The sequence below is a fragment of the Tachysurus vachellii genome, chromosome 3, assembly GCF_030014155.1.
Source record: "Tachysurus vachellii isolate PV-2020 chromosome 3, HZAU_Pvac_v1, whole genome shotgun sequence".
In the NCBI taxonomy this organism is placed as follows: domain Eukaryota; kingdom Metazoa; phylum Chordata; class Actinopteri; order Siluriformes; family Bagridae; genus Tachysurus; species Tachysurus vachellii.
In genome coordinates this window covers 31,243,265-31,267,534 of record NC_083462.1, presented here as the reverse complement: position 1 = coordinate 31,267,534, position 24,270 = coordinate 31,243,265, and the positions used below count along the sequence as shown (strand labels likewise).

At 41.2% G+C, this 24,270-nt stretch overlaps 3 protein-coding genes across 7 annotated transcripts in view; 2 read left to right on the top strand and 1 right to left on the bottom strand.

Annotated features, from left to right (window-relative positions):
* The first annotated feature begins 1,060 nt into the window (after positions 1–1,060).
* On the top strand, positions 1,061–15,533 carry exoc1 (exocyst complex component 1). 2 transcript variants are annotated; one of them, XM_060866766.1, is made up of 19 exons: positions 1,061–1,234; positions 3,513–3,644; positions 3,835–3,965; positions 5,469–5,628; positions 6,331–6,518; positions 6,616–6,843; positions 7,026–7,158; positions 7,400–7,509; positions 8,926–9,075; positions 9,178–9,286; positions 10,647–10,691; positions 11,268–11,431; positions 12,040–12,141; positions 12,264–12,340; positions 12,604–12,832; positions 13,057–13,240; positions 13,454–13,653; positions 13,878–14,072; positions 14,647–15,533. In XM_060866766.1, exons 2-19 carry the CDS (start codon positions 3,521–3,523, stop codon positions 14,797–14,799), a joined length of 2,682 nt encoding a protein of 893 aa, XP_060722749.1. In that variant the 5' UTR covers positions 1,061–1,234; positions 3,513–3,520; the 3' UTR covers positions 14,800–15,533. The 2 variants fall into 2 exon arrangements, with proteins under 2 accessions (XP_060722749.1, XP_060722751.1); XM_060866768.1 differs by lacking the exon at positions 10,647–10,691.
* A 675-nt stretch (positions 15,534–16,208) lies between these two features.
* On the top strand, positions 16,209–21,950 carry chst14 (carbohydrate (N-acetylgalactosamine 4-0) sulfotransferase 14). Its single transcript, XM_060866761.1, has 2 exons — positions 16,209–16,621; positions 20,009–21,950. The coding sequence occupies exons 1-2, from the start codon at positions 16,340–16,342 to the stop codon at positions 20,834–20,836; spliced, it is 1,110 nt and encodes a 369-aa protein (XP_060722744.1). The 5' UTR covers positions 16,209–16,339; the 3' UTR covers positions 20,837–21,950.
* Positions 19,234–24,270, bottom strand: part of cep135 (centrosomal protein 135) — a 25,594-nt gene continuing 20,557 nt past the window's right edge. For 3 of the 4 annotated variants that reach the window (XM_060866759.1, XM_060866758.1, XM_060866760.1), the window contains exon 26: positions 22,198–22,567. In XM_060866759.1, coding sequence (XP_060722742.1) covers positions 22,546–22,567 — 22 coding nt within the window. In that variant the 3' untranslated portion in view covers positions 22,198–22,545. Of the gene's footprint in view, positions 19,685–22,197; positions 22,568–24,270 lie in introns of those variants that run through there. The other variant, XR_009648114.1, reaches the window with a different exon arrangement.

Below are 24,270 nucleotides of genomic sequence, written 5' to 3'. Positions count from 1 at the left end.
GCATTTCTGTAGCACTTATAATACACAGGGTCACAGAGAACCTGGAGTCTATCCCAGGAGACTGTGGGCACAAGGTGGGAGACATCTTGGGCATGGTGACAGCACTTCACAGTCAAACCCATACCCTGGAGTAGGAAGAGAACATGCAAACACACACACAGACAAACACACACACATACACACACACGGGAATTGAACCCCAATCCCCAGATATATGAGGCGAATGTGCTAAATACTGAGCTGTCTGCCTTTTTTCTCATCATGTATTGTGTTATTTTGCTGTACTGACTGTAACAGAAAGAAAAAAGAAAGACTGGTGAAGAGGAGACTGTTCATAGCTGTCATAATATAAGTAATAACAAGAAATAAATTGTTAAATAGTCAGGCCGTTGTCCTCTGATGTCTCTCATCACCCAGGTGTATTATGTACATTATGTATATTATGTATGTTTTTGTACATTATGTATATTATTATTAAAAAAGGTCCGCTGTCTCCAGCACCCGTCTCTGTCAAATGTCTAGTTGTTAGTTTCAGACCACTAATTTTGATCAGACATCAAGAGTGTTAATATAAAGTGTACACTCATTGTCCACTTTATTAGGAACACCTATTAAGAATTAAGAACATCTGAAATGCTCAAACTACCCCATCTGTTACAACATGGTTAAGGTGATAGAGATCACACTTTATGTACATCTGTATTTGCATGGTTTTATACATCGTACTGCTGTTACATGATGGGCTGATGGGATGAGTGCATGAGTGAGCAGGTCTACTGGTGTTCATTATAAGTTATAATTGGTTTCTATTATCAGTACTGATTCGAGCCGGTTGGAGGCGCTGAACCAGGAAGGAAGAGTGTGTGTGTGTGTGTGTGTGTGTGTGTGTGTGTGTGTGTGTGTGTGTGTGTGTGTGTGTGTGTGTGTGTGTGTGTGTGTGTGTGTGTGTGTGTGTGTGTGTGTGTGTGTGTGTGTGTGTGTGTGTGTGTGTGTGTGTGTGTGTGTGTGTGTGTGTGTGTGTGTGTGTGTGTGTGTGTGTGTGTGTGTGTGTGTGTGTGTGTGTGTGTGTCAGTATCAGGAAGTCGAGCTGTTGTAGTGCACAGTGTTTACATACATACGTCCCTTACATACATACTGGTTTCATTCTAAATAATTATGCGTAAATAGAAAAATAGCAACTAAATCAGAAAGCTTGTAGTTCAACTGTATTTCCTCGTCACAAGTCTGTTTTGAGGTAAGCGAGTCTTTTCTGTATCCGGTATTTCTAAATGTCTTAAGCTGACTAGCCGGTTATGTTTAATAGATGTTATTGCTATTTCTTAAGTCCAAATGCTCCTGTAAGCTTATACAGTAAAACATTAAGAGTGATTCACTGTGTAGCAGACAGTTAATGTCCCGGATCTGTAGCTGTGTTAGCTATGTTAGCTATATATGCTATGTTAGCTGTGTTAGCTATATATATGCTATGTTAGCTGTGTTAGACATGTTAGCTATGTTAGCTATATAAGCTGTGTTAGCTATGTTAGCTATATATATATGCTATGTTAGCTGTGTTAGACATGTTAGCTATGTAAGCTGTGTTAGCTATGTTAGCTGTGTTTGCTATGTTAGCTGTGTTAGCTATGTAAGCTGTGTTAGCTATGTAAGCTGTGTTAGCTATGTAAGCTGTGTTAGCTATGTAAGCTGTGTTTGCTATGTAAGCTGTGTTTGCTATGTTAGCTGTGTTTGCTATGTTAGCTGTGTTTGCTATGTAAGCTGTGTTAGCTATGTTAGCTGTGTTTGCTATGTTAGCTGTTTGCTATGTTAGCTGTTTGCTATGTTAGCTGTTTGCTATGTTAGCTGTGTTTGCTATGTTAGCTGTGTTAGCTATGTTAGCTGTGTTTGCTATGTTAGCTGTTTGCTATGTTAGCTGTGTTTGCTATGTAAGCTGTGTTTGCTATGTAAGCTGTGTTTGCTATGTTAGCTGTGTTTGCTATGTAAGCTGTGTTAGCTATGTTAGCTGTGTTAGCTATGTTAGCTGTGTTAGCTATGTTAGCTGTGTTAGCTATGTAAGCTGTGTTTGCTATGTTAGCTGTGTTAGCTATGTTAGCTGTGTTTGCTATGTAAGCTGTGTTTGCTATGTAAGCTGTGTTAGCTATGTAAGCTGTGTTAGCTATGTAAGCTGTGTTAGCTATGTAAGCTGTGTTAGCTATGTTAGCTGTGTTTGCTATGTTAGCTGTGTTTGCTATGTTAGCTGTGTTTGCTATGTAAGCTGTGTTTGCTATGTAAGCTGTGTTAGCTATGTAAGCTGTGTTAGCTATGTAAGCTGTGTTAGCTATGTTAGCTGTGTTTGCTATGTTAGCTGTGTTTGCTATGTTAGCTGTGTTTGCTATGTAAGCTGTGTTTGCTATGTTAGCTGTGTTTGCTATGTAAGCTGTGTTTGCTATGTAAGCTGTGTTTGCTATGTAAGCTGTGTTAGCTATGTAAGCTGTGTTTGCTATGTTAGCTGTGTTAGCTATGTAAGCTGTGTTTGCTATGTAAGCTGTGTTAGCTATGTAAGCTGTGTTTGCTATGTTAGCTGTGTTTGCTATGTTAGCTGTGTTTGCTATGTTAGCTGTGTTTGCTATGTTAGCTGTGTTTGCTATGTTAGCTGTGTTTGCTATGTTAGCTGTGTTTGCTATGTTAGCTGTGTTTGCTATGTTAGCTGTGTAGGTTTGACAGGTATGTATGCGTTTGTACACCGTATAACACACGATGTTTATTGAACCTAGAGCTGTGTAAGTTGTTCACTGTCCTACTACAGAATAAAAAAAACATGACAGCATCTAACAATTTTGTCACGAATGAGTATTTGTTACGTTTGAAACTGAACCTTCCTCCTAAACCGTCAAACATAGTTTTTCTGTCGTTGTATGCAGTTGCTGACAAACAAACAAACAAACAGACATGAACTAGAAATATAGTTTTACGTTATATTAAATTATTTTTTATTATTTTTTCAGAATTTCATGACTGTTCATTCATCTGATGGACATTTTTTAATCCTGAAGCACTAATTACTTATTATTTGTATGTATGTATGTATATAACACTTGAATGTGTGTGTATATGTGATATAGTGTGTAAATGTGTGTATGTAATCTTGTTATTTTACTTTTATTATACTTTAGGAAAATGTGAGATATAAATAAATATAATAAAGCCTTAGATGAGAAAATGACCTTGTTGCATCATGCAGCATAAATAAAAACACTTGGTCCAAATTAAACAGTCTGTGCTTGAATTATAATAAACACGTACTTTATTATTTACGTAATTTAATCTTCAACATTTTTATTTATTTTAAAGTTGAATTTTATTTATTTATTATATGTTATATGTTATTGTTATTTCTGGCATTCTGACAAAATCAAATTTCATATCACACATTTTTATTTTTCACTAATAAAAAACTAATAATTTTTTTTTACCTTAATAACTTGACATTTGAATGTTTCTGGGTTGAATCTACTTAAAAGTATAATATTTTCCAGGAAGCAGAATGACTGCCATAAAACACGCCCTCCAGAGGGATATCTTTACACCCAACGATGAGCGCCTGCTCAGCATTGTCAATGTTTGCAAGGCAGGGAAGAAGAAGAAGAACTGTTTCTTGTGTGCCACGGGTATGCAATAAAACACTTAAAGCTGTGTGCAATCTTCTGCGTAGATCTTATTTTATAGATTTTATTCACATCAGGAATGTAACTGAATCACAGAGCACATAAATGAGTCTAAACAACGGCTGCACTCAATCTGTAGCATGTCCTTTCTCTCCGGTAATTGGTTAAAGCTGTTGTTCTTTTCTGTTATAAGTGACGACGGAGCGTCCCGTGCAGGTTAAAGTGGTAAAAGTGAAGAAGTCAGACAAAGGAGATTTCTATAAGAGACAGATGGCCTGGGAGCTACGTGACTTGTCAGAGGTCGATGCCAAAGATGCCACTAAGGTGAGATGAAGGTGGTGGATTGTGAGGGGATAGATAATTTTAACCCTGGACCTAGTTTTGTTTGCTCTTTACTTGCTTTAGTTATTGCAAGTTAATCAAGCATAATGTCCCTTTTTTCGTACAACATGATGGACTTCGCATCACAGAATTAATACGGATTACTGCACTGTTACCTCTGATGGATACGAGTTTTATTGCATTTTACAGCATTTTAGCAAACGCCCTTACTCGAGCTCTGGAGTGTCCATCAAAACCACATCATCATGAACACCATCACGAACATTTTTCTGAAAACCGTTCATTGAATAATATTGGCATCAATTACGGAATATGAAAAGCAAGTAAAGTGATCAAAACAAACCTGTAAAGGAAGTAAAGTTCAACGAATGATTCAATTAGGACAAAATAAATGTCGTTGTTTAAAAAAAGTCGTTCTGGCTAAAAAAACAAATGCCTCATCCTGCAGATGAAGTGCTTGCTTATTATTCATTCATTCATTCATTCATTCATTCATTTTATACCGCTTATCCGAACTACCTCGGGTCACGGGGAGCCTGTGCCTATCTCAGGTGTCATCGGGCATCAAGGCAGGATACACCCTGGACGGAGTGCCAACCCATCGCAGGGCACACACACACTCATTCACTCACGCAATCACACACTACTGCCAATTTTCCAGAGATGCCAATCAACCTACCATGCATGTCTTTGGACCGGGGGAGGAAACCGGAGTACCCGGAGGAAACCCCCGAGGCACGGGGAGAACATGCAAACTCCACACACACAAGGCGGAGGCGGGACTCGACCCCCAACACTGGAGGTGTGAGGCGAACGTGCTAACCACTAAGCCACCGTGCCCCCCACTTGCTTATTATGTTTATTAATATTAATGATATATCATTTACATTCTTTAATAGCATAGAAACGAGTCAAAATAACCATCTGCTTTTAGTCTTTCACTGTGTTTACTCTGTTGAAACCCAGGTGTCTGTGCGCTTGACCTGTTGTTGAGTTTCGAGAGCGTCACTCAAATGCAAATGTGATGTGTCAGGAACACACTTTGAACTTGACTGATGATCAACAGACACACAGGAGAACAAAAATGAAACGATAGTGTTTCTGATTTTTTTTTTGTAAATCCGGCAGAAAATGTTAGTATGGTTTTGCTTCACAAACGTTTACAGACAGTTTCATCATTTAAAGTGTATTTGTGTACCTTTTTAATACCAAACATTGGCCAACTCACACATGAAAGTTTGCCTAGTGAAAACGCATCTCATTTTAAAAAAGGAAAGGATTAGGATTGCAGCAACAGGCATTCATATCAAAATCCCACCAAGAATACAATTTTCTTTTTTTTTTTTTTTCTCCACCCTGAGAGGAAGATAGAAGGGTGTAAAGCTGGTGTAAATAATTCTTGAGTAATTACACAGTAGTGTATTACCATACACACTAATTCTTGGAGGTCATAACTCGTTGTTCTTGTCTCTCCTTCCTTTGTAGGAGAACCCAGAGTTTGACCTGCACTTTGAGAAGGTCTACCGTTGGGTGGCCAGCAGCACGGCAGAGAAGAACTCCTTCATTTCCTGCATCTGGAAGCTGAACCAGCGCTACCTGAGGAAGAAAGTGGAGTTTGTTAACGTCAGTCCCCAGCTGCTGGAAGGTAGCGCCTCACTGAAAAGACGTAATAGCATGTGCATCGAATTAAATGAGTGTTTGGATTGTGTAACTGCCAGTACGCATGCATTTACAGTCATGAATAAATATTCAGTATGTAACTAATAGGTGCTTGTAGACTGACCGAAATTGTCTGTTGATGCAGCTGAACTGGACCTTGTTGACCTGATTGAACACTCTCTTTCTCTTTCCCTCTTCTTTTTCACTAAGTGACTTTATAATGCTTTATAACCTCTCTTCTGCACTCTTCTCCCTAAATCTCTCACTGGGCAGAGCTCCCTGAAGGTTGGTACAGTACCTGCTTTTCCTCCTTTTTTTTTTTTTTTCCATTCTCCATTGTCATTCATCTATTTGTTTGTGTTTCCCCCCTCATTGAGTTGGAGAGACACCCATGATGTTTTTTTTTTTTTTTAATTCACCTTCATTTAGCAAAATGTTTTTATTTTGTCTGACATTGAATTTTGCACAAAGAAAGCTTTTACTGACTGTGTGTGTGAAAATATTATTTTTAATAACGGTCTGTCTACATTTCTGCCCTAATATTAATTAAAATTCCACCCTATGCATTATGTGTACTGTCTAAAGAAGTGTGTGTGTGTGTGTGTGTGTGTGTGTGTGTGTTCTGCATGTGAAATTACAGTTTACTTGTAGATATCTTGTATCATCTCCATCTGTCCATCTTTCTCAGAGTCAGTCCCTAGTGGTGAGAGTCAGAGTGTTGCCGGCGGCGATGAAGACGCTCTGGATGACTACCAAGAACTGAACACTCGGGAGGAGCAGGACATCGAGAACATGATGGAGGTGTGCGAGTACGCCATCTCTAACGCCGAGGCCTTCGCTGATAAACTTTCCAGAGAGCTGCAGGTCCTGGACGGGGTGAGTACCTGTAGGCCTTTTTAAAAAAAAAAAAAAAAAACAAAGAAAGAAAAATCCTGTTCATTCTTTGTGGTTAAATGTTTCCCTACTTGTCCAGGCAAACATCCAGTCAATCATGGCATCAGAGAAGCAGGTGAACATCCTGATGCAGCTGCTGGACGAGGCGTTGTCCGAGGTGGACGCCATCGAGGGAAAGCTGCTGAGCTACGAGGAAATGCTGCAGAGCGTCAAGGAGCAGATGGATCAGATTTCCCAGAGCAACCGGCTCATTCAGATCAGCAAAACCAACAACGGACAGCTGCTTGATGAGATCCAGTTTCTAGTGGTGAGGAACCATGGATGGATGGATGGATGGATGATGGTGTAAAGACACTATTGTTGTTTTTGCAGTCAAATCACAGTGCAACATTATCAGACATATAGAAGATATTTAAATCATGCAACATAGAAGTCAGCAGTCAGTCTGAGCAAGTCGAAGACATTGTTTATGACTTTTTGTCTTTACAGAACTATATGGATCTGGCTAAAGGGCACATCCGAGCTCTACAGGAGGGAGACTTGTCTTCTCCTAAAGGTATCGAGGCCTGCATCAATGCCTCCGAGGCTCTGCTGCAGTGTATGAACGTAGCACTCCGACCAGGTGCGTGTGAGAAGCATCCGCAGTACGACGTAGAGAAGTATCGCATGTTGAAAAAAAATTAATAAATATTGTAATTTTCTGGGTAAAATTTTGAGAATATGTAAGTTTGTCGCACAGTCGGTGTGCACATCTGAAAGCAATAGGCAGAGTAATTGTGGATGAGCATATATAACATGTAACATTGAAGGATTTAAACCCTGCAATGTGTGTGTGTGTGTGTGTGTGTGTGTGTGTGTTTCAGGTCATGATAGCCTGTGGGCCGTGAAGCAGCAGCAGAGCCTGTTTGCTGATCTCAGAGACAATTTTGCCCGTCGCCTCACAAACCACCTGAACAATGTGTTTGTGCACCAGGTAACGGTCATGGTGCACACGTCTGTTAAATCTTTTGCTTAATTAATCCCTGTTCATTTTTCTCCCCCTCCCCCCACCCCCCAGCTTTTGACTGTGTTTCTTATTCTGATTGATCTTCTTCCTTCTGTGACCAGTCTGCTGCTTTTCTGAACTGTTCTGTCTCTCTGTGCCATCTCGCTTCACTCTTAGTTCAACCACTTCAGTCACTTCAAAATGACCATTCCTCAATTCTATAGGTCGTCCTGTCTGTCCCTCCCTGTGAGTACACGTTCCCCCGTCTGTCCTGCCCACTCTAACCGAACTTGTGTGATCTTCACTGCCTCCACTAACATCCATCGAATGCCCTTGCTTCCACAGAAGCATGTGTGTGGTGTCTAATCCTTCTCAGGATGTCTACAAGCCCATGACCTCACCAGTACCACCTGCAGGCTCTGTCTGAATTTAACATTCTCTCACACACCACCTAGACGTGTGGAGGAAAAAAAAAAAAAGCACTGCATCGTTTTGGTCAAAGGGAACCGCCTTTTTTTGCTTCCTGGTTATGTGGAGTGAAATACTTTTTGGAGTATTTTAAAAAGAAAACGATGCATGCTATAAATGCGGGCCATATTCAGAGTCGGTGATTTCGCTGACTTAAGTTCAGAATATACACAGAGACAGAAATACAAACAGGACGCATCAGAGTTCAATTCAAGCGCCCGAGCCGAGGGTCTGAATATCTATTTACAAGAGATAGTTTGGTTATCAGTTTTGGTTATCTTGAATCAACAGTGTAATACAGCGTGTTAGTATTAACACCCCCCCCTGCACATAATGCACGGGCACACTGTACATTTTCATGTTAATAAACATTGCTTTACTTTCTTTGTGAGCTGAAATTTGACCGCCAGCTCCCACATGCATGACAGACACTTTGTTGGAATCCCAGTCCTCGTACACGGCTCTAATTTGACCAAGTAAAAAAGGTCATCCCACTCACGCATCAAGTCCAAGCAGTGATTCATTCTGAGGTCAGAATACTAATCCAGTGATTTTGTTATTAACTCCCGCTTCACTCAACTCTGAATACGGCCCTGTAGCTGCTGGATGTGAAGTAGAGACGGAGGTTCGTGCGGGGTGAAAGAGGCAGAAAGCACGGCGTTCCATTTAAGAAAGTTAAGCATGTTTGCTAGTGTCAGGAGAATAGGTCTGATTCCCTTACAGGGATGAAAGGCTGACTGAAAGGGAATGTTAGTTCAGACTAACTGTCTGTATTAGATCATCCCTGTAGGTTTGCCTGTTGCCACTGACGGATTATTTCTTACAGTGACGTCTTCAGAAGCTCTGTTTTACAGCATATACGGCTCTTCTTAGAGGTGCTTATACAACGCAGTTATGTTTTTTTTTTAACCATCGTATGTGTCCGTATGTGTGTAGGGTCATGATCAGAGCTCAGCGCTGTCTCAGCACACAGCAGAGCTGACCCTGCCTAAACACAGCCCACTACACAGAGACCTGCTCAGATACGCAAAACTGATGGAGTGGCTGAAGAACACACAGAGGGAGAAGTACGAAGGCCTGTCCAGGGTGAGCATTTCTTCCTCACATGCATCTCCACCAAACATCATCATCATCCTCATCCTAGGCAACGAAGCATCTCCTGTCTCTACCGTCTCTTCTTTAACATAGACCTACGTGGACTACATGACTCGACTGTACGAGAGAGAAATCAAAGACTTCTTCGAGGTCGCAAAAATCAAAATGGCAGGAACCACCAAAGAAGGGAAGGGAAAGTTTGGTAAGAATTGTGTCTGTTTTTAAGTGCTTATTTGTATATTTCCCTCATTATGCAGATTCTACATTGTGCTCAATGTTTGTCCTGTGTTTGCACTGGCCTTTTGCTTGTATTTGTGCATTTGTCTGACTCGTATGTGATCTAGAAGATAGAGTTGTCATTGCTTGCTCTAATGTTGCTCTTAATGAAACAAACACACTTTAGTTCGTTGACGTCAGAGGCGTTTAGCGTCAGACCGGACAGACGATCTGAATTGCTAACGGCTCATTTATGAGTCTCAGAGTAAACACTTGGGAGGTTAAACTGTCTGGTGTGCCTTAAAATACCTATTTTAGCTTGGCTTCTTATGTTGTAATCCAGTTATTTATCTATCTACATCCACTCAGTAAAAGGTTTAGTGGTGCAAGTTCAGGTTAATTATTATGAATATTGTTTGAATTTAGGGCTGCAAGGAGGAATAATTTGGCTTAATGAATTATACAGTGGAGTTTTATTTTTCGATAAATCGATTAATGGGATTGTTTTTAAAATATATACATTACCAACAATATTTATTTAAATATATTTCAATCAACCAAATTTAGCAGCTATGTGTCATACCTCCAATGGAAACCCTGGTTTGTTCGGAAAAAATGGGGAACAAACAAACAAACACTGCATATCTAAAAGACTTTGAATCTGAATTAGTTTAGTTTGCAGTCTGTGTGTTGTGTGGAACATCTAAGGTGTGTGGAATCAAAACAATTTTGACAGCATTACAGAGCCGGAAAATCTTGTTCATAAAGCATGATTCAAGCACATCATGCAGTTTCTCCCCAGGTTAAATGATTACAAATTAAAATAGTACTCACATTAAAACCCAAGTTCTGTCATGAGTGTAACAGTGTAGTGTAATCTAAAGTGTTTTCATACTTTAGAGGACAATTATTTTTTTCTTTTTATTGCTGTAACATGCAACATAACTCATAGCTCAGTCCATCGAATAAATACTCATTATTTACTGCCTACTTTTATCTACTGTGGTTAGCTAGTTGAAATGCTAGTTGAAAAACTATATGAAATGCTGCACTAATATCTACATAGTGATAAAAGACACTCAGGACTCTAAAGCTTTATAATAAGCATTATAATTCTCAGTACAACTCTTATCAGATGGAGGAAACTCGACTTCTCGGTTGCGCGGGAAACAAAACGCTGTAGAATTTTGTTTTCGAGCAAAGTCGACTCGGATAGATACAGCAGAGCATGTCATGGTGTATATCTCTGACCTCATGTCTAACCGCTAACCCCTGAATGTCCCACTGCATGTCATGAGCCTAACGTGTCTCTGTCTCTGATGCCTGCCTTTCTAACTGGCCTGCAGCCACGCTTCCTCGGAAAGAGAGCGCTCTCAAACAGGAGACAGAAAGTAAGTACCACGCAGCATCTTTCAACGCTTCATTTTCTCAAAATGCCACAATGCACCTCATGCCATTTTTTTTTTTCTCTCTCTCTCGCTAAATAAACCCTTTACCTTCTATTCAGTCAATATGCATTAGATATATTATTTGGCTATAGGTTTCTGCAGCATAATTTAGCCAACACACACACAAACCTTTTTCATGTCACTCTCAACAGCTCATGCTTGTCATTCATGTTGCATATTTATCTTTTGCTAGATGTTTGTTTGCAGAGCTTCACAAAATGTCTTTGACGGTCAGGCGGACCTCGAAGGTTTTGTTTGTTACGTTTAGCTTTTTGTATTGCCATTTCACTTTCGACGGATTTGTCTGTTTTAGTTTTCCACATTATTCCTGTCTAATGTACTGAATTTGGCATGAGTCGTAGACAAGTTAATAGAGTAAATATGTTATTAGACGTTATAGGTCAGTGTTTGTGATTAGTTGGAGTTCTTGTGCTGTGTCAGTGGGAGTGTGTACGTCTCTCTCTCTCTCTCCCCGTGTTGTGTCTCTCTGAGTGTCTGTATTCTCTGGGACTCTCTCAGGTCTTCATGGGAGCTCAGGGAAGCTCACTGGCTCCACCTCCAGTCTCAACAAGTTGGCTGTCAGCAGTTCCAACAGCCGTCGTTCACAGTCCTCGTCTTTGCTGGACATGGGCAATATGTCAGCCTCTGACCTGGACGTGGCCGACAGGACCAAGTTTGACAAGGTAAGGACAGAAATTCCATTATAGATGTTATGTTAATCGTGTCATTTATGTATTCATCAATAGAGAATTAAAAGCACTGTTGTACGTCGCTCTGGATAAGGGCCATAAATGTAAATCCAGATAAATCTGAAAACGCTCTATGTTTTGGTCTTGTTTCCATGTTGAGGAGGGCAATTTTGATCTTGTGACTTCTCAAATTCAACTAAAAACAATTCCATCTCTTCATCTGTCCATTTTGGAAAGATTTTCCTTGATGTTGCTGCATCAATTCAGAGTCATAAAGTCATAAGGCCAATGTACAGTATGGGGACAAAAGGTTTTTGGAGAAAGCTTTAAAAGTGTAGACAGAGAGCATTTTAAAACGTAAACGTTTTTAGGTCTATCCGGATAAATGTGGACGTTGCCATCTTCTGCGTTAAGGTTTGGATACAAATCTTTTGTACCACAGCGCTGTTGCATTCCTAAATCTAATTGGTCAGAAAAAAAACCCAGTAGAACCATGAACCTCTTCAAATTAGCTTTGGACTGTTTAGAATACTTTATTGTATTGATCTGAACATGTTGGTGTTTAAGATGGAATTGTAATTGTCTGCTGTTTGTGCATGTAGATATTCGAGCAGGTCCTCAGTGAGTTGGAGCCTCTGTGTCTCGCTGAACAGGATTTCATCAGCAAGTTCTTCAAACTGCAGCAGCAGACAGGATCAGCTCAGGTGAGTGTGTGTGTGTGAGTGTGTGTGAGAGAGAGAAGTGACAGAGAGAGAGAGGGTGTTTGTGTGTGTGTGGGTTTTGGTGAGTTTAAGCTGCATATAGTATTATTCTGAATGATGTTTAGGGAGAAACCACAGATGACTTGGATGGAGCGCTGCAGTCCAGACCGGCCAGTGAACACAGACACTCCATATCATCAGAGTAAGTGAGCACTTCAATCATACATACTTCATCTTCATCATGGAGGAGATTCACGTCAGTCCTTGTTTACCTGATATGTTCCATATTCATGCTGGAAGCTCATGTTTAGATACTTGTCTTTACCCAGTTGTTGTCTTTCTGTCATCCAGCTTAATATTCATGTGTTTGTTTGACTTTTTGGCTTCTTTAAACATTCTTCATCATTCTTCAAAATTCTTCATCCTCTCTCTCTCTCTGTCTCTGTCTCTCTCTGTCTCTCTCAGTAAGGACATGGTGCGGCAGATGATGAATAAGATCTTTCACAGCATCGAGACAGAATTAAACAGTCTGATCGCTCTGGGCGATAAAATCGACAGCTTCAACTCGCTCTACATGCTGGTGAAGATGAGCCATCACGTGTGGACGGCCGAGAACGTGGACCCTGCGTCCTTCCTCAGCACCACGCTGGGCAACGTGCTGGTCACCGTAAAGAGGAACTTCGACAAGTGTATTGTGAGTCAAAGGTCACAGGCGATGCTGTAGATGCATTTAAACTGGAATAGTTATATAATACAGATTAAAATAACGTCTCTCTACTAATGCCAGAAAATAGTTAGATTTCTCTCATAACTGTTGGTAAGATGAGTTTTAAATAATAATAATAATAATAATAATAATAATAATACATTTTGAAGATAATGTAGTGTATATTGAAGTCTATATTTTTTTCCTCTTAGTCTGGACAAATCAGGCAGATGGAGGAGGTAAAGATCTCTAAGAAGAGTAAAGTTGGGATCTTGCCCTTCGTCACAGTCTTTGAGGAATTTGCAGAATTGGCTGAGACCATTTTCCGTAACGCAGAGCGACGAGGTGACCTGGATAAAGCGTATGTCAAGCTCATCAGAGCTGTCTTCATGAACGGTGAGACTCATACAGTAGCTCAGTCAGAGTATTCATCGTTGTTTAATGACTATATTAAGGATTGGAAAAATTTGATAGATTTGTGGGACACCAAAAAAAATCCCTTGGCCATGAAGCGATTTACGGTAGTCTGTAAGATTGCTCTGATTGGATATCTGTACATCATTCAGACAAATATTGAAACTCACCGTGTGTGTGTGTGTGCGCGTGCAGTGGAGAAAGTCGCCAATGAGAGTCAGAAAACCCCCCGTGATGTCGTTATGATGGAGAACTTCCACCACATATTCTCCACTCTGTCGCGCCTCAAGATCTCATGTCTGGAGACAGAGAGGAAGGAGGCCAAGCAGAAATACACAGACCATCTTCAGTATTATGTCATTAACTCTCTGGGCCAGCCTTTGGAAAAACTCAACGTAAGAAGCCATGATTTACAGAACTAATTCTTTCTAAACCACTAAAATGACCATTTGAATCAAAGCTTTTAAGAGCTGGAATAATTAGCGTGGTCTCAGTTGTACTGGACTTTTATTTTGTCTGTAAAAGTTAGTGCAAGAAAAGGAACTTAGAAGTACTGTACATGTATTCAGTGTGTGTGTGTGTGTGTGTGTGTGTGTGTGTGTGTGTACACGTACTGTAGCACTTCTTTGAGGGAGTGGAGGCACGTGTGGCTCAGGGTGTGAGGGAAGAGGAGGTAAGCTACCAGCTGGCTTTCAACAAACAGGAGCTGAGGAAGGTGATTAAAGAATACCCAGGAAAAGAGGTGAAGAAGGGCCTGGACAATCTCTATAAGAAAGTGGACAAGCACCTGTGTGAGGAAGAAAGTCTTCTACAAGTGAGTGATCCAGTTCTGTTTCATTTCATTTGACGTTTATACTCCATTAGCTAATTAGGGCCCGCCATAGCTGAAGGATCCTGTTGTATATTTTATGATGAGGGTGGTGATTTTTATTATTAATAGAAGTAATTATTAATATTCTTATAAAATAGAATAGTAAGAATTTGAGTAATACAGAGCACGCAGAGTCTTGTTCATTGTTAGCATTTGGGAGTCAAGACAAAAATTTCACAATCACATCCAATATCTCAGTCATTTTTGATTTTGTGCATTTTCAAGGCGAACATTTTGAAACCTTATTGTAGAGGGTTCAACAGATTCAAGGCACATTTTGGTTTAAACCAAAAATATCCAAAATGCGAAATCAATAACACATCATAAACAGTGTTGCCATGGTGAGGAGGTCAGATAACATCATGCAGCAGACACCGGAAGGGTGGCATAATTCCACTATATATAGATTGCTGTTTGCAACCTAAATGTAGAAATATGCAGCAGCTCTGTGATCAGGTGTAGATTGATGGAGTTCGGGAAAGAAAACCAAACCACTGATGTGTTTTATTCTGACTAGGTGGTGTGGCACTCCATGCAGGATGAGTTCATCCGGCAGTATAAGCACTTTGAGGGGCTGATAAACCGCTGCTATCCCGGCTCAGGCATCACCATGGACTTCACCATACAGGACATGCTGGAGTACTTCTCTAGTATCGCCCAGTCCCATTAGAAGTGTAAAAAGGGAGGGAGGGAGGGAGGCATGTGTGTGCATGTGTGTGTGTGTGTGTATGTATGTGCGTGTGTGTGTGTGTGTGTGTGTGTATGTATGTGTGTGTATGTATGTATGTGTGTGTGTGTATGTATGTGTGTGTGTATGTATGTGTGTGTGTGTGTGTGTGTGTGTGTGTGTGTGTGTGTATGTATGTGTGTATGTATGTGTGTATGTATGTGTGTATGTATGTGTGTGTGTATGTGTGTGTGTATGTGTGTATGTGTGTGTGTGTGTGTGTGTGTGTGTGTGTGTGTGTGTGTGTGTGTGTGTGTGTGTGTGTGTGTGTGTGTGTGTGTGTGTGTGTGTGTGTGTGTGTGTGTGTGTGTGTGTGTGTGTGTGTGTATGTGTGTGTGTGTATGTGTGTGTATGTGTGTGTGTGTGTATGTGTGTGTATGTGTGTATGTGTGTATGTGTGTATGTGTGTGTGTGTGTGTGTGTGTGTGTGTGTGTGTGTGTGTGTGTGTGTGTGCATATACTAAAACACTAAAAGCAGTTTAGTCAAGTTCAAGTCTCTGATTAAGTCACAAGATGAAACACTGGACTGGACCCTTTTTTATAAATGTATAATATATAATTGGATGCAACAATGAATTAAAATGACTGAATTTGCATTTTTTTCCATTTTAACTCCACATTAAATCTGTGTTAATCTCCATAGCTGAACATGTTAAGTAATAAAACAAATCTCCACATGTAGTTCTGTATTATTGTGTGTGTGTGTGTGTGAGAGAGATTCTGTATATATATTTTATAAATATTGGCTTCACTTTTAAGATTGAGCGAATAACCACGGCCATGAGAATTAAGAGTGCATTAAGTAAGATTAGGTCTCTAACAGTTATGTAGGTTGGTTTGATGAATGATAAATTAATTCATTATTATGATTAAGTTAATTAAATATTAATTAACTGCAGCCTATTTTGACAAATCTCTTCTTCTGGGATCTGTGGTGACTTACAGATTCACAGCATTTAGCAGACAGACATCTTTATCCAGAGTGACTTACAGTTTTTATTTTAATTTATACAACTGGGCAATTAAGGGGCCTTGATCAGGGGCCCAGCGGTAGCAGCTTGGTGGAGCTGGGATTCGAACCCATGACCTTCTGCTCAGTAATTCTACGCCTTAAACACTGAGCTACAAATACTGGTCATGGCTTTAAGTTATTTCTACAAGTACGACGTTAAAAATCCCGACTATTGTAGCTCTACTGTAGAGGAAAAGCGACAGTCCTAAATCACCCCTAAACCAGCTAATCTCCACCCACACCACAGACTACATGCATTAACTACATTTCCCACAATCCCCCTTTTCCAAAATACTTTTTTTTCCCATCGAGAACTGAAGTAACTCGGTGAGGTCCGATAGCGGAATGGACTCGCGTTAACTTTGCCACGTTCGCTCTTGTTTTGTATGAGAACGACACTGAGCTCGGGACAGAGTGAGTAGGAGACAGAGAGAGACAGAGACAGAGAGAGAGAGAGATTATCTCTCCGCTATGCCGGCACGGAACCCGGAGCGCGAGGCGCGCGGCGCGAGCGGCTTTTCGGTACCGCGCTTCAGTCCCGCAGCAAGCTCGCGCTCCACGCACCGCCGCCGCCGATCGGCCCTGCTGCCCACCGTGCTCACGTTCGCCGTGATCGTGGCGTCCGGAGGCCTGCTGCTGCTCATCGAGAAGGGAATGCTTAACGGCATGCACACGCCAGCGCCTCTGGGCAACGGCAAGAAACCCGAGTACCGGCTCGCGCCGCGGGATCCAGATGTGGACGTGGAATCACAGGTATGTGTAACTCTCTCAAGCGCCACCGGAAACGGTGCAGCACCCAGCTGTGGGCTACACGAGATCCACACGTAGCGTTTTTGTCCGATTTTTTCCGCTCTTTCACTGATATTCATTGTAGTTTTAGCGTCACAAACACATTGTCCTTTGACTGAGACAGAGCTCGAGCCTGGAAGCGCCTTCGACCACTTTAACTTCATTCTACTTTATTTCAGGAAGCGACTCAACACACATCTGTGCATTAGTCATAACTCCACAGAAGTGAAGTGGTTACATCTGGAATACGTCAACTTTTCTTTTTTTTTGCTTAATCATGAGCGACTAAATAGCACTAAATAAAGGTTTGGATTAAAACAACTTCATAATAAAGTAATCATCACCTGGGATCAGCCTCACTGCTGATGCCTTATAAACCTCTAGAACCAGGACCAGGATTTATCTTAACACGAAAAACTGATTTATTTATTTTTATATATATTTTCTACAAGAAATTAATTTCGTCTCTCTTTGTAAGTCATTATAATTAGACTAAAAAAAGTACAGTACAGAAGAAGAGCAGGTTTATTCCAACATTAAGTGCATAAAAGCAGAAGAGTCCACATATTTACTCACGTATTAATAAGAAAATAAATTATATATATATGTAAATGCAGGGGGGGCACGGTGGCTTAGTACGTTCGCCTCACACCTCCAGGGTTGGGGGTTCGATTCCCGCCTCCACCTTGTGTGTGTGGAGTTTGCATGTTCTCCCCGTGCCTCGGGGGTTTCCTCCGGGTACTCCGGTTTCCTCCCCCGGTCCAAAGACATGCATGGTAGGTTGATTGGCATCTCTGGAAAATTGTCCGTAGTGTGTGATTGTGTGAGTGAATGAGAGTGTGTGTGTGTGTGCCCTGTGATGGGTTGGCACTCCGTCCAGGGTGTATCCTGCCTTGATGCCCGATGACGCCTGAGATAGGCACAGGCTCCCCGTGACCCGAGGTAGTTCGGATAAGTGGTAGAAAACGAGTGAGAGAGAGTGAGTGAGTGTAAATGCAAGTTTTTGAACTGTTTGCTCACCTTTTGACCTCCTGGGACGTTTTGTTCTGCTCCCATTAACCTACAGCTGCCTCACGTCCACTTAGTGCTCCTTCGGATCTCTCTATCGCCTGCACACAGATCTTAAAGCTCTCATCTGAAAGGGTTGAGTGTTAGTTATAGCCCGTAAAAACCTTTTTTTTTTTTTTTTTTTTTTTTTATACAAACAGGTTCAAAATGAAGATGTGAAGATCATAAAACGTCATGATGTCTGGCTGTCCCATTTCATATACACAACACACACAGCAGAAATATTGTAACTCCAACGCTTATATAACATATTTATCGGCACGCTCTCCTCACGTAGCACTGATTTTGTCTTCTATATGCTATTAAACGAGCATCCGGAGGTCAGTAAATACACCACACACTCCAGTCTCACTGAGTTTGGGGATTACTCCAGAAAGAGGACTCCGTGAGGTGAATTAGCTGAATCCAGGTTCAGAAACCAGGTTAAAGATTTGACCTCAACCTCAGGCAAGCAGACAGAGTCAGTATTAAAAGCCATCATCGGTCAAGTGCGGAAAATGTGATTAATTATGGCTTGCAGTCAAGCGACCCTGACCGGGATACAGCGGTTACTGAAAAAGAAAGAACGAACGAAGAGAAACCGCATGACATTTTTTCAGAATGAGAACAAAATGTGTGTTCAATTGTTTTTTGTTTTAGTTGTATAGTTTTTAACCTGTTAATAAAAAAAAGTCAGTAAAACAAAAGACAGTTGGTCAAGATGGCGATGACAAACTGCTGATGAGAAGCTAGTGTCGTTTTTAGACTGAAGATGGGTTTATAAGGTTGTAAATTACAGCCTAAATATTCCAGGTCACACATTATACGTAGGCTGAACTATAATTATCTAACAGGGAAATATATCGGGCAAAATGCTAGTTCCTTCTCGCTAGTCCAACCGAAGAGCAGATCAAGCATTGGTTATGGAAGGTGGATCATTAGCGATTCTCCAGGACACATGTGAGTTTAAGAGTGATGAGTCCTGTCAAAATAGGCTTGTAGTGAAGAACAGAACAGAACAGATTTGCATGTGCTTCTTTCTGTCAATGCTTCCGAATCAGAAATCTTCTTGCATGACCCCAATCCTTGCATTGTACACCTGTAATGTAACTTTGTGTAAACTGCAAATGTGGGAATAACATATTGTTTGTGTTAGCTGTGTTGACTGGCTCAAGCTAAACACTGCACACATTATTTTAACCAAATGAAGGGCATTTTGGCATGAAAGGAGTTGAGGACACTGTTCAGAAATGAATCATGGTTAGACGTGGACAAAGAAGACATTGTCGGGCAAAATCTCTGGCTCGACTATCGTAAAAACAGCGGCTTAATAAAGGACCAGAAAAAGTGTTAGACGTTTTTTTTTTTTTATTTGTTTCTCTGCTTCTGTAACTTCAGACTACCGAAGGAGTCTTTAGGTTGCTGCTACATACACAACTTGAATTCTAAGAACATCCTACATGTAAATAAATTCCATTTCCTCTCTGCAGCAGCGTACACAAGAACACAAAGAAAGCTTTAGAGGAATTGAGAGACTGAAGTCATCATTTTGTCTTGGAAAAAAAAAAGAGCCCATGCATGACCATGCCAGTGGAATGCTTAGTGTAAATACTGTCTCGGTTTAAAAAGCTGCTTGTTTATCTCTCTATCTTGCTGCCGTGGAAACGGTGAGCAGTACAGCTTGTAGCTTTCTCTGTCGTTCCCGAACCATTTTCTGAGACGTGCTTCTTCATTGCTGTGGTGTTTAGATGCTACTGGAAAGCATGCAGTACACTGGATTTGCTGGTCCGGTTAATGTACTGCATTTATTTACACCTGTGATTAACCATTAAAAGCAATGCTTTACTGGATAGTTGTGTACTGGGTGCGCATGAGGATGAGTGGAGCTTAAGTTAAACCTGGTGTTGGTTTGGCTCGGAGGTTTGCTTTTTATGCTTCAAGTCCAGGGTGCATGTGGCTGACAAGCAACGATCCTCAATCCTTGAAAAAACAAACAAACAAAAAAAAAAAAAACCTTGAGACTATTTGGATCAACCACCAAAACAGTTAGCGGAAAAGTAGAGTTAAAATTGCTGAGTAAATTAAAGATCAACATTTTATGGCTCAGTATCATAAAGCTGTCCAAAGTGTGAAATTTTAATTTAATGGAAAAGTCGAATACATTATAGCTACTTGTAAGTATCTAGTAGTTCGATGTCTTTGAATTGACATGGGTTGAATATTACAATAGATCCTGTATCCAGCTGTTGGCTGATTGTTGTTGGATGTTTTCTTATCCCTTAATAACCACCTCCTCTTCCTCAGATTTTGCAGGATATCCGTAACCGCACTATCCGTGCGATGTGTGGCCACCAGAACACAGCTCACAGCGTGTGGTCTCTCAGTTCACTGCAGAGGAAAACCCTGTTGCAGCACATCCTGGTGAACGAGAAGTATGGCTTCCTCTACTGCTATGTGCCCAAGGTGGCCTGCTCCAACTGGAAGCGAGTGCTGAAGGTGCTGAGTGGCGCGCTGGCTGACGTACACGTCCAGGTAAAGATGGACCACCATGCCGACCTGCACTTCCTCTCTGACTTCTCGCCTGACGAGATACGCCACCGTTTGAGCCACTACTTCAAGTTCATGTTTGTGCGTGAGCCGATGGCACGCCTGCTCTCTGCTTACCGGAACAAGTTCGGGGAGATCAAAGCCTACCAGCACAAATACGGTGCAGAGATCGTCCGGCGTTACCGGAAAGGCTACGCAAAGAATACTAAAATAGCCGGGGACGACGTGACGTTTGCGGAGTTTGTGCGCTACCTGCTGGACGAGGAACCGGAGCGCATGAATGAGCACTGGATGCCCATATATAACCTGTGTCAGCCGTGCGCTGTTCAGTATAACTTTATAGGCTCGTATGAGAGGCTCGAGAGTGACGCAGCATACGTGTTGGAACGCGTCGGCGCTCCTCAGCATGTGCAGTTTCCTGAGCGTCAGGCGTGGTATAAACCTGTTACAAAGGAAACGTTACATTATTATCTATGTACTATTCCTCAGAAGCTGCTTCGAGAACTTTTGCCAAAGTATATTCTTGACTTTTCTCTTTTTGGTTATCCTCTGCCCAACGTCACCACGGAGTACTGTCGACACTAACAGAGACTTCTTTACGAATGCGTATCACAGCCGTTTCCTTTTATACCGTCTGTGAAATTACAGTATTTTGAATTTTTGTTCTATTTCTTTATAAAAGATTTTGTACAGAATTGGGAATATATTTCATTCTGACCTCTGAATAATGTGTTAGAAAGCTATTTAAAGATTAACCACTATTTAGCACTGGAACAGAGGCAAAGTTTATAATCTATTTTTATAGACATCATGACTAACAGTGTTGCCACATAGTTGGGGCAAATTATTTCAAGTTGTGCTGGGCACAAACTGACTTTACAATGCATCCACAAGCACAAGAGTTTTCATTATCATTTCATTATTTTGCCTATGTGCCTTTCCCCATGCATTATATTATAGACTGTTTCTGTTTGGAAAAAAATCTCAATGTAAATACACGTATTATATAGTGGACACAATGTATTAAGCCATATCCAGACGAAAAAGAATCCCCTCTTTGAGACGGTCTTGAGTTAAATCCCTTAAGAATGCAGTCCCTTTCTCAACCAAAAAAAAAAAGCCATTTCCCATTTGGTTGTGAAATCGCATTCTTAAGAGATGTGAGCCAGAGGAAATCTGGGGAAGTCGACTGTATGAATTTAAGCTTGCTTTTAAAATTCACGAGAACTCTAAAAGCAGACTAAAAGCCAAACCTTGTAATGACCGCTGCACGACACGACTGCTTAACAAAGCCATAATTAAGTGAACATGACCGAAGTTTACAATAACTAACGACCGACGATGTTTGCTGGGAAAACGTATAGTGTAAATTATCTGTTCGCGTCCATTCATTAGTTCATAATTTTAGCATTTTTGGGAGAAAATTTTATTGTTTCTTAAAGGATCCAACATCCAATGTGAAGTTAAAGAAATCCAAGTTTTGTTTAGCAGTGGTCATTTTCCTCCTGAATTCATGCATCTTCTCGTGTTGATTATAAATAAACGTCTGACTGCTGAAAAAAGGAGTGCTGTAAGAAACTATTTACATTTTTATTCAAGTTAATAAGTTAACGATTCAAGTAAACACATAGATGAATCATGAAACACAACACCAGTCATAAGTTTGGAGCTCTCTCATTAACACTGGCAACCCTGAGGACTTTTGGTCATTTCTCATTTCATTACTATTGTTTGGTCTCCTTCACTGCAAGTCCATTAAAAGCTCTGTACATCATAGAACTAACATTTCATATCAAAATACTAGAATTTACAAAATAAAATAACTTTATATAACTAAAATAATAAGCTACAGGAAATAAATGAATTACAAATTCATCTATCTATCCTATTACTAAAGCATGTGCTTAAAAGTTAAAAAAAAAAAAAACACAGCTCATTTCCTTCAAGATATTTATAAAAAAAAAAAACAAACAAACAAAAAAAAACCCATCAAATTGACAGTCTGTGTCTTTCTGTTTGGCTTCGTGGCATGATTGGGTTTGTCCCTGTTAAAGCATGTCAGTGCATTTGCCATCTAGGAAAATTCTAAGTCTTCTTGTTCTTGATACAGATTTAATGCAAAAAGACATTAATCAGTATTCAAGCCACAATAAAACAAAGTACTTTAACCAGACATCAAAAGGCTTCTCCTACCAAATTCAAAACAATAGGGATGACGTTAGAACAGCATTCCCAGAGAGTAACGCCTGATAACACCCTGCTTTCCGAAGATCCTCAGCTTTTTTTTCTTCTCTCTAGTCCTTAAAACTCACGTTTCTGAAATGAAGCACAAATAAGGTCAAGATATACGATACAAAAAATGTAAGTGCTGTCACTTATTTTCCTGTTGAAAACAAAAACAGTGTCACATCTGGTCTTCTGATTGATTATATTCCTGTTGATCAATTGTGTGATAGGTAAATTTTTCTCTTCATTTTTTATAGTATTGTAATCACCACAAAAAGGCTCTGTGTTCTGGGTGTGCATGCAGTGTGTGTGTGTGTGCGTACAGGTGTGTCTGTGGTATGTGTGCGCATGTGTCTATGGTACGTGTATGTGTTTGTGAGGTGTGGTGTGGTGTGTGTGATGTGGTGTGTGTGCGTGTTTTGTGGTGTGTGTGATGCGGTGTGTGTGCGCGCATGTGTCTGTGGTACATGTGTGTGCGCGGTGTGTGATGTGGTGTGTGTGTGTGCTGTGTGTGGTGTGCACGTGTGTTTTGTGGTGTGTGTGAGATGTAGTGTGATGTGTGTGCGTGTGTTTTGTGGTGTGAAGTGGTGTCTGTGTGTGCACGTGTGTTTTGTGGTGTGTGCGCGCATGTGTCTGTGGTACATGTGTGTGTGTGCGGTGTGTGATGTGGTGTGTGTGTGCAGTGTGTGGTGTGTGCACGTGTGTTTTGTGGTGTGTGTGAGATGTGGTGTGATGTGTGTGCGTGATGTGGTGTGTGCGTACATGTGTGTCTGTGGTATGTGTGCGCATGTGTCTATGGTACGTGTCTGTGTTTGTGAGGTGTGGTGTGTGTGATGTGGTGTGTATGTGCGTGTGTTTTGTGGTGTGTGTGCGCGTGTGTTTTGTGGTGTGTGTGTGATGTGGTGTGTGTGCGTGTGTGCATGTGTTTTGTGGGGTGTGTAATGTGGTGTGTGTGGTTGTGTGTGCGCACGTGTATTTTGTGGTGTGTGCGCATGTGTCTGTGGTACGTGTGTGTGCGCGGTGTGTGATGTGGTGTGTGTGTGTGCTGTGTGTGGTGTGCACGTGTGTTTTGTGGTGTGTGTGAGATGTAGTGTGATGTGTGTGCGTGTGTTTTGTGGTGTGAAGTGGTGTCTGTGTGTGCACGTGTGTTTTGTGGTGTGTGCGCGCATGTGTCTGTGGTACATGTGTGTGTGTGCGGTGTGTGATGTGGTGTGTGTGTGCAGTGTGTGGTGTGTGCACGTGTGTTTTGTGGTGTGTGTGAGATGTAGTGTGATGTGCAGTGTGTGGTGTGTGCACGTGTGTTTTGTGGTGTGTGTGAGATGTGGTGTGATGTGTGTGCGTGATGTGGTGTGTGCGTACATGTGTGTCTGTGGTATGTGTGCGCATGTGTCTATGGTACGTGTCTGTGTTTGTGAGGTGTGGTGTGTGTGATGTGGTGTGTATGTGCGTGTGTTTTGTGGTGTGTGTGCGCGTGTGTTTTGTGGTGTGTGTGTGATGTGGTGTGTGTGCGTGTGTGCATGTGTTTTGTGGGGTGTGTAATGTGGTGTGTGTGGTTGTGTGTGCGCACGTGTATTTTGTGGTGTGTGCGCATGTGTCTGTGGTACGTGTGTGTGCGCGGTGTGTGATGTGGTGTGTGTGTGTGCTGTGTGTGGTGTGCACGTGTGTTTTGTGGTGTGTGTGAGATGTAGTGTGATGTGTGTGCGTGTGTTTTGTGGTGTGAAGTGGTGTCTGTGTGTGCACGTGTGTTTTGTGGTGTGTGCGCGCATGTGTCTGTGGTACATGTGTGTGTGTGC

Excerpts from the sequence above, each read along its gene's own strand:
- exoc1 (XM_060866766.1), top strand. The coding sequence starts at position 3,521 with ATGACTGCCATAAAACACGCCCTCCAGAGGGATATCTTTACACCCAAC. Across the intron at positions 11,432-12,039 it reads ACAGGACCAAGTTTGACAAG|ATATTCGAGCAGGTCCTCAG; the intron begins GTAAGGACAGAA and ends TTGTGCATGTAG. Across the intron at positions 14,073-14,646 it reads AGGAAGAAAGTCTTCTACAA|GTGGTGTGGCACTCCATGCA; the intron begins GTGAGTGATCCA and ends TATTCTGACTAG.
- chst14 (XM_060866761.1), top strand. The coding sequence starts at position 16,340 with ATGCCGGCACGGAACCCGGAGCGCGAGGCGCGCGGCGCGAGCGGCTTT. Across the intron at positions 16,622-20,008 it reads ATGTGGACGTGGAATCACAG|ATTTTGCAGGATATCCGTAA; the intron begins GTATGTGTAACT and ends CCTCTTCCTCAG.